We start from the raw sequence: 10001 nt of genomic DNA on the forward strand, positions 1-10001 counted from the left end.
TTAAGACGTATGGCCGGTAAAACGGTTGTGGAGGGTTAATATATCAATAGCGCAGAGACGCTACTGAAATTGAATGTAGGTGTGGTTGTGAGGCAATATACGCTAATGCCTCCGTCAACCAATGGCGAGACAAACAGGCCCTCATGGCAGCCTAGATCCCTCCTATGTCTGTTTTCGCGCACAGCTGACTTAAGAAGTATGTTGTACCCTGTTAGTTGATATTTAACATAGACTACCTACTTTTAAAACATGTCTTCAATAAATTACAAGTTACACCCATTCATTTGTAAATTTACGAAAAGGTTTGTCTGAGTGTGAATTTTATTAGAAAAACGTCAATATATATTTACCTAGAACAGAGTTTAATGCTAAAAGAATTCTTTAGCAATATATTGTGCATAGGAGATATTTTGAAAACAATAAATATTAAAGACATTGGTTTTTAAATAAAAGAAAAAAATTTAAATCAGTGTTAGATAGTTAGATGGAAAATACATTCTGTCCTAGATATTCTATTGAAACTGTTTTAAATGATTCTTGTTTACTTAAACTTCTTATTCTTCTTCCTTTATATAAGAAATTTTGTTTGTTTATTTGCGGGTTATAGCCTTTATGGAAGATTGTCGCTTCACCTCTTGAGCGGTCGACCGATACTTCTTCTACCAATTGGTGATTTGTCCCTTGAATATTGTGAATCATGATACAATGAACACAAGTTATTATATTGCGCATGACATTTGACATCAAAGCCAGGCGTGTGATGTAGCAATGATCGCTCGGACCCATTATTTGTAATGATATTTTAATGACCATTTTCGACATTATAACAATTTACCGAGTTTTTTCTTCAGTAAAATCATTATGGTGTCTTAAAAAGTACCTGTGGCGGTAAGTTGCTGTTTAGTTTACCTATTACGAGTATATTGTATAGTACTTTTTTGTAAAACTTGTAATTCACTTGTTTTTAGTGATTTGATGTGCAGCATCAAAGCATATGGATTGTTTACGTTTTTTCGTTAGTATTTTCTGCACATAATTTATAACTTATAACAGTACATAACAATGATAACGGCAAAGGGAACACAATATAAATTCGAAAAAGTTTAAACATTTGAGTACTTAGGAAATGTTTTCAAGAGAACCAAACTGTAAAGACAAAATACAGAAAAGAATTGTTATGGAATACTATGCGTTTATTTCTTCTCCGGACTAACTCTTTGTTTTGGAATTAAACAGAATATATTGACATGTATAAATTTATTATATTAGAGGATGAAAATTACACTCTGCTTGTTATTTCTTAAAACTATGAATATATAAGTTCTGTTATCTACAATTATTTAACGATGTTTCTGGATGGATTTGAGTACAAGAGATTGGACTCAAATATTAATATTAAAATAGCAAATACGGATAGCTTATCGAACAAAGAAATAAGAGAAATAAATTATTATTATTCCATAGATACGAAGTATTAGGTGAATAAACTAGCGAAACTTATTTATTCTAAATAGGAAAATATTTATGAAGAGTATTGATTCTGATTTCTAACAGCAAATAATTATTAGTGATTATACATGAGAACTTTTCATAATTGTAAATAACATATACCAGGTGACTAAAAACTATATAGAAATACATAGATACTTTAATTATCTTACATGTGAGTAGGTAGGTACATTACACCTCCTTTTGTAAGAATGAAAATAATTGTAAAATGAATTTTCATTTAAATGGTATAAAACATTTGTATACATTATTATTTTATTTTAACACATTTAAATAGTTTCTTTTAGTCTCGATAGTCTTTCACTTCGTCTTATCGGTGTAGTCTCTGTGAAACTAGTCTCTTCACACTTTTTGGATTCACTATAATTATTGTCTTTATTATGTTTACAATCTATACTTAAATCTGTCTCATGTACATGTTTTCGTTTACTTTGACATATATTTAGTGTTAAACAATTTGTAATTTGTTGACAACTATGTGACGGATTTCTACGAAATCGTCGGTAAAAATATTTAATTATCCTGTATAAAATATAAAGTAACATACATTTTATCAAAAATAAGATTGCATAAGTGAAATAAGAACTATTTTTTATTGTGTCTGAAAAATTAATATTTGTTTCTGAGGTCATTTTCTCTAAATTATCTAGTTTATGGCTTGCTAAATTTAATGCATCTCGATCGAGATTATTTAATTGTAAGGGAACAAGGTGTAATTTGGATTCATTATTTATCTTAATATCATCACAACAGACTTCTGGAAGGGATAAATCTGGAATGATAGACTGAAAATTACTTTCTTTTGGATTTGAGACAGATATCAAAATAGTTGATCCGGTGTAAGTTTTGCAATTATTCGAAGTAGAAAAAATACCTGTGTTTGAAAGAACAATAGATATTGGCGTACTAGTCTGACAGCTTAAAGTTAAATCTGTTGGTTTGGGTAAAACATATATCCAAGAATTTGGTTTGTTTAATTTATGCCAAATTTCATATTCTGTTTGAATTATACGAGTATCGCAACTAGATGGTATGTTTGTTATTGAAGTTAACAATTCAGTTTCACAAATTGGATTAGTGTGTGTAAATCGGAAAGTATCAGGATTTTTGCAAATAAGTTTTTCTTCATCTAATGAATAACAGTCTTCTAATGTATCAATAGTAACATAAATGTTTCTATTTTCTGAAAGAACAAGATATTTGACAGATGGAAGAATAAAGGTAAGTCTCTTTAATGTTGGATGAATTATAGGAAGAGATATTAGTTTAAAAAGAGAATAAGGAGTATTACTAACCAAAGGTATACTAACCGTAATTAAAATCTTGTTATCAAAATATATATATTTAAGTAAAATGATATCGAAATATTTATGAGCATAATCGATAGTCAATGGAAATGGATAAGTCGATGTACTAGGTAAATGCGTTACCGTTTTAGATAATTCTTGAATTAGTTGCTCAGGTGTTATAACAGAAGGATGAAGGTTATTATTTCTTGCAAATAGAATAACGTTTATTAAAGTAGAATATTCTTGTTGTAATTCTGTTATAAAGAAAGTTAGTAAGGTAAAATGTTCTTCAATTTTTTGTTTTAAATCTAAATTAAAATATTTATTATTCATTTTATCTGTGTAATTGGTAATTGATTCAAAATTTTTATCAAAAATCACTTTGTTTCGGTCTAGATTTGTAATAGAGTTATTAAAATTTGCAATCGTGGCTTTTACTACATGAATTTGTTGTTTTAGTAAATCAAGAAGATGATTTTCGTTACTTTCAGCTTTGTTAATAGCATTATTGAAATTTTCAGCATCATCACTGTCTAAGGTACCGAATAAGGTCCTGAAAACAGATCCAATTGCATTAAATAGAGCGCGTTTTGGTCTAAAATGTTCATGCAGAATTATGTTTTTTAAAGTTTGTTCATCTTGAAAGAGTCTAGGTATGATTTGTCCTAAGAGTTTTAGTGAAGTATCGCATAATCGTAATTCAATAAGAACTGGTTTGTTTTGACACAGTCTTAATGTTTTTTGATAGGTGAGATCTACAAAATTTAATTTGTCTGTAAAAGGTTGTAAAGGAATATGACTTAATATGTTCCAATGAGTTTCAATAAATTGAACATTTTTTATGTGTTCGTAATAGATTCCAGGTGATTTGTTGATAGGAGTATTGGTATATTTCTTGTGAATTTGTTCACTATTTGTCAGCCATATTATTGCATACCTGAAACAAAAGCATGTTTCAATCTATTCATGTGAACTTTTATTGGTTTTTTATTTACTAAAATTGTGCAATTGACAGGAGAATTTATCTCTAGAATTTTATAAGGTCCATTATAATTTTGTGTAAGTTTTTTGGTTTGACCCTTCTTTGTTTGCTCATTTTGGAGATATACTAATTGTCCTTCTAAGAAAACGGTGTCATTAATCTTTTGGTCATAATATTTTTTACTGACTACTTTAGATTCTAATAAATTCGTTTTTGCTAACTCATGAGATTTTCTAAGCTTAAGTGTTAAATTATCTAAATAATCTTCATATGTATATTTGAGTTCTACTGGTCGTATTATACTGCTAGGTAGATTAGGTGTATATCCAAATATTAGTTCATATGGTGTGAATTTGGTTGAAGTATGATTAGTTGTATTATATGAAAACATAGCAAAATCTAGCCATTCGTCCCAATCGGATTGATCAGCTTTAATATAATGTTTAAGGTAGTCTGCTAAAGTAGCGTGACTCCTTTCTAATGCAGCATTTGATTCTGGATGATAAGCAGTACAATTTATATGTCTGATTTTAAAAAGCTTGGCGATTTGAGAAAATAATTTGGAAGTAAAATCTCGGCCTTGATCAGTAACTATTATATCGGGTTTTCCAAACTTGCAAATAAATCCACGAACCAGATTTTCAGCGATAGTCTTGGTTTCATGATTCGGAATTGCATAAGCTTGAGAAAATTTTGTTAAGTCATCTTGTAATGTTAATATGAACTTATTACCTGACTCGGTTAAAGGTAAAGGACCTACTATATCTAAAAATATTTTTTCTAATGGATTTGAGCTTGTTGTTGTTATCTCCATGGGCTTTACGAATTTTTTCTAACGAGTTTATTTTTCTGACAAGATTCACAGGTTTTTATAAAGTTTTTAATATCATTTTTCATATTATTCCATTTGAAATGTTTTTTTATACGATTGTATGTCCGATGAAAACCAGAGTGTCCAGCCGTAGGACTAGTGTGATTCTCTTGTAATATTGTAGTTATTTCCTCAGGTTCAGGATTTGTTAGTATATCATGATAAATGATAATAGATATATCAGTTTTTCTAAAAATAAATCTAATCATAGATCTAATTTTTCCCCAACTTAATTTATCGTAGCTAAAAGTTATTCTGGGTAGGCAAATTTTTAATATTTTATCGTTTAATAACCAGTCTCTTAATTTTATTAGGGAATTAAATATATCTTCATAAGAGGTATTGTCCCAATAATTATTTTTTATAAATATGTAATAAAAGTTTTTATTTTGATCAGAAATATATATAATGTCATTTAGTCTTGGATTTTTGGCTTTCAATTTTTCTATATGACTGAATTGTTTATTTATTTGTTTCTGAACGATCTCATTAAAATTTAAATCTACGGAAACAAACAATGCTAAATTTTGTGAAAATGATGTAATCTTTTCATTTGTTTCTTTTATATTATCATTTGTTATTAATATAGTTTCGGATTTAGATAAGAACTGTGAATAAGTGTCATTATTTTCTTTACTCATTTTGTTTATTTGTAAGGTGATTGTTGCCGGGTTTTTGTTTTCTTCGCAAATATTTGTTTCAGATATGGTTAAAGGAGGACGACTTAAACAATCAGCATTTTGATTTAATTTACCTGGTTTATAAATAATTTCATAGCTATATTCTTCTAATGCTAATCTCCACCTAACGAGTCTTGATCCGGGATCTTTTACATTAAATAGCCATGTGAGTGGTTTATGATCCGTATAAATGAAAAATTTATTTCCGTACAAATATGGTCTAAAGTGTTTAACACTCCATACAATTGCAAGTAATTCTTTTTCTGTTGTGCTATAGTTTGATTCCGCTTTGTTCAAGGTACGACTAGCATAAGCAATAGGTAAATCATCTGGTACTTTACCTTGAGAAAGTATGGACCCTATTGCATAATTACTAGCATCCGTTGTTAAGACAAAGGGTTTGGTAAAATCTGGATACTGAAGTATTGGTTCTGAACAAAGTATTGATTTCAGGTTCTCAAATGACTGTTGTTGAATGCTTGTCCAATTAAATTCAACATTTTTCCTCAGCAGTTTTGTTAAAGGTTGTGTTAAAGCACTGAAATTTTTTATAAAGCGTCTATAATAACCAGTGAGACCCAAAAAGCTCTTAATATCTTTTTGTGTTCTGGGTATAGGAAAATCTGTAACAGCACATACCTTTTTTTCGTCCGGTTTGACACCAAATTCAGTTATTAAATGTCCTAAATACATTACTTCGCGACGAAAAAATTCGCACTTATCTGGTTGTATTTTTAAGTTGAATGTAGACAATTTTTCGAATACTTCTTTTAATCTTTTATTATGATTTTCTAATGTATCGGCATGAATGACTATATCGTCGAGATAGACAAAACATCTGTAATTTTGTATTCCTGAGAGGACAGTATTCATTAGCCTTTGAAAAATACTGGGAGCATTTTTTAATCCAAATGGCATTCGTGAATATTGATAATGTCCAGACGGAGTTGAGAAAGCAGTCTTTGGAGAATCCTCAGGATCCATTTTGATCTGGTGAAATCCTGATGTTAAATCTATTGTTGAAAAATATTTTGAATGACCCAATTGGTCTAATATATCGACTATATTCGGAAGTGGAAATGAATCTCCTATAGTAATATCATTTAGTCGTCGATAGTCTATAACAATTCGCCATTTCTTCTTTGCTGAAGCATCGGCCTTTTTTGGCACAACCCAAAGGGGCGAATTCCATGGCGAAGTTGATTCTTCGATAATACCTTGATCTAGCATACCTTTTATTTGAGTTTCGACTTCATGTTTGTGTACTTCAGGATACCTGTATGATTTAGTGCTAATAGGTACATTAGAATTTAAAGGAATTTTGCAAGTTATGGCATTTGTACTGGTAAGTTGATCTCCTTCCAGATAAAAGATATGATTGTACTCCTTGCAAATAGAAATTAAAGATGATTTTTCTTCACTATTTAAATGATCTGTTCTCAAGGCATTTTTTAATTTAGCAATTCTGTTAGAATTCGTATTATCTTTATAAGAAGACATTTTTCGTATATTTGCATTGTTTTGTAAATTTGGAATTTTTTCTATTGCTACTTGAATATCGTTTAATTCAACATCCGTTTCAGTAGTGTTTACGATTGAGGTTAAAAAGAAATCATTTTTTACTTTAACAACACTAGGACATAAAAATACACCTTTAAAGATTTCGCGTTCGGGACATAATCCTTCGCTTAATTCATTATTTATTACTTTAATTTGAACAATTGTTTCAGTTCTTGCGGATAGAATAGTTTTATTACTTCTTGAGTTAGAATTAGAGTTTTGATTTAGTATAAGATCGTCTGAACAGGATTTTTCTTCTGAACAGGATTTTGATTTATGATTTCGTGAAGAGTTACAAGTTTTATTTGTGCATATCTCAGTGGATTTTACACATTTTGGACTTGAATTTTCTTTGGATTTAGAGTTAGATTTAGATTGAATTGGATTGGATAGTAGTTCTTCACTACTTAAGGTTATTTGGATATCATTGGTTTCTAAATAAGAATGATCCTCTATGGATTTAGCATCATAAGGAAATATTTCATCGATATTAGAACTTGTCTCGATATTTTGATCTCTCAGAAATTCGTCATTGTCATTGTTTAATGGAGATTTTATATATTCGATTGAAATAGAACAATTTTTAAAGTTTAATTTATTTTCTTTATAATCAATTTGGCATTTATTTATTTCAAAAAAATCGCTACCTAATATACCGTCGAAATGAAGAGGAAAATCGTCTTCTACGACATAGAAAACATGAGTTTGGACAAAATCTTTTATCTTGAAATTTACGTTACAACTACATATAGTTTTATTTGGATTTAAGACATTTTTATCAATGCCTCGTAGAGTAATAGACTTAGAATAAATTTTTGGAATGTTTAGTATTTTTGAATATTTAATTAAAGAAATATCTGCGCCTGTATCGATTAGAAACTTGCAAGAGGATGGATTAGAATTATTTACTAAGGGTAAATCTACATAGGAAGTGACTGAGAAGTTGATGGTTGTGATACGGCCTGAACTGAACGAACTCCTCGAGAATCGACCGTTGGTTGTCGAGGATTCTGGAAGTTTAAAGAATTTGTTGGATTTTTGTTTTTATTGTTAAATTCGCGTTTTCTACATTCTTCTATAACGTGACCTGGTTTTTTGCAGTATCTGCAAAAACGTTGGGAAGTGTTGGTATTTTCTTTTCTTAAGTTTGGAGGAAAATCAGAATTGGAATTTGAATTTGAAGGTTTATAATTTTGATTTTGAGAATTTGACCTTTGAAGATTTGAATTAGGATATTTTGGGTTTTGAAAACTAGAATTTTGAAGATGTCTAACATTTCTATCTGAATTGTTTTTATATCGACAGTTATTTGAGGAATGGTTATTTCGTTTGCAAATATTACAGAATGGTCTGAAAATTTCTTGTCTTGATAACTGTTCTTGTTCTTCGGCAATTGCTATAGCAACAGCTCTTTCTAAGGAATCTGGATTTCGGGCTTTGATTAAAATAGAGAGGTCTTTGTTTAATCCTCTAATAAAGACATTTAGTGCTTGAGTTTTTAAGAGTTTAGTACATGCATTTCTTGCATCTGGAGATAAGTCTGGATCAAGTGTATTTATTAATTTTATATAGCAATTTTCAACTTTATTTGCAAATGACATTACATTTTCACTGGGCATCTGACGTAAGGAATGTAATTCCAATTGCCACTGACCTTCAGTTCGGCGTTCAGAATAAGCATCTAATAAGAAGTCTTTTAAATCTTTCCATTCGTCAAATGTTCTGTTTCTAGTTATGGCCCTAGCTTTATCGGTTAATTTAGTTTCTATAATGGCTAATAAGATGGGTTTGGATTGCGGATTTACTAAATTGTATGCTTTATCACAATTGTCTATGAATTCGTATAATTTTGATTTTGTACCATCAAATCGAATGAGAAGTTTTTCAGCTATTTCAATTGATACTGACATTTTATTTGAATTAGAAGTAGAAGAATTTGAAAGAGAATTTGAGTCGGGAGAAGGTATTTGTTCGTCAAATAAGTTACTTATATCAGGATATAAAGTAGACATACGTTTACAAGATTTTTAAAATATGAGACAGAATTTAAGATAGAATGTACTTACAAGTAGAATATTGTTGTTGGTCGCATAGTCTATTATTCCACGGGTTCACCTCTACTTCCGATGGAACTACAATTGGGTTATGACTGGAACTGGATTTCGAACTGGATGTACTGGACCCCAATGTAATTAGTTGTAGTGGCGATTTTTCCACACTGACAGTTTTTTTTTGAATGATTCCTCGAAGGAAACAAGTCAATTCAAAAATTCCTCAGCTCTCCTTCTATCAGCAATCAGAGGAACTCTGCTACTAATATCCCACGTTCTGACACCAAATTTTGTTATGGAATACTATGCGTTTATTTCTTCTCCGGACTAACTCTTTGTTTTGGAATTAAACAGAATATATTGACATGTATAAATTTATTATATTAGAGGATGAAAATTACACTCTCTTTGTTATTTCTTAAAACTATGAATATATAAGTTCTGTTATCTACAATTATTTAACGATGTTTCTGGATGGATTTGAGTACAAGAGATTGGACTCAAATATTAATATTAAAATAGCAAATACGGATAGCTTATCGAACAAAGAAATAAGAGAAATAAATTATTATTATTCCATAGATACGAAGTATTAGGTGAATAAACTAGCGAAACTTATTTATTCTAAATAGGAAAATATTTATGAAGAGTATTGATTCTGATTTCTAACAGCAAATAATTATTAGTGATTATACATGAGAACTTTTCATAATTGTAAATAACATATACCAGGTGACTAAAAACTATATAGAAATACATAGATACTTTAATTATCTTACATGTGAGTAGGTAGGTACATTACAGAATTATGTCGGACAACCGCCCTATATATGCTCTCAATGGGTTGTTAAAAAGCAAAAATATATCTCGAAGAGCAAAACTAAGGAGATACAAGACCGTAATAGGGCCGATAGTGACGTATGCTTCTAAAACATGGGTCACACCAAAAAAACACCAAGAGTTGTTATTAGCTTTCGAGCGAAAAATACTGCGCCAAATCTTTGGTGGGAAAAACTTAAATGGACAATGGATAAAAAGAACAAATAACGAGCTAACGGA

The 10001-nt window shown here is 29.8% G+C and overlaps 1 protein-coding gene across 1 annotated transcript; it reads right to left on the reverse strand.

Annotated features, from left to right (window-relative positions):
• Positions 1–1177: 1177 nt before the first annotated feature.
• LOC140443270 (uncharacterized) lies at positions 1178–9740 on the reverse strand. Its single transcript, XM_072534417.1, has 2 exons — positions 8958–9740; positions 1178–3735 (listed from the first exon to the last, which is right to left on the reverse strand). The coding sequence occupies exons 1-2, from the start codon at positions 8981–8983 to the stop codon at positions 1779–1781; spliced, it is 1983 nt and encodes a 660-aa protein (XP_072390518.1). The 5' UTR covers positions 8984–9740; the 3' UTR covers positions 1178–1778.
• Between the last annotated feature and the right edge of the window lie 261 nt (positions 9741–10001).

Source organism: Diabrotica undecimpunctata, chromosome 6 (assembly GCF_040954645.1).
Source record: "Diabrotica undecimpunctata isolate CICGRU chromosome 6, icDiaUnde3, whole genome shotgun sequence".
NCBI classification, from domain to species: Eukaryota; Metazoa; Arthropoda; class Insecta; order Coleoptera; family Chrysomelidae; genus Diabrotica; species Diabrotica undecimpunctata.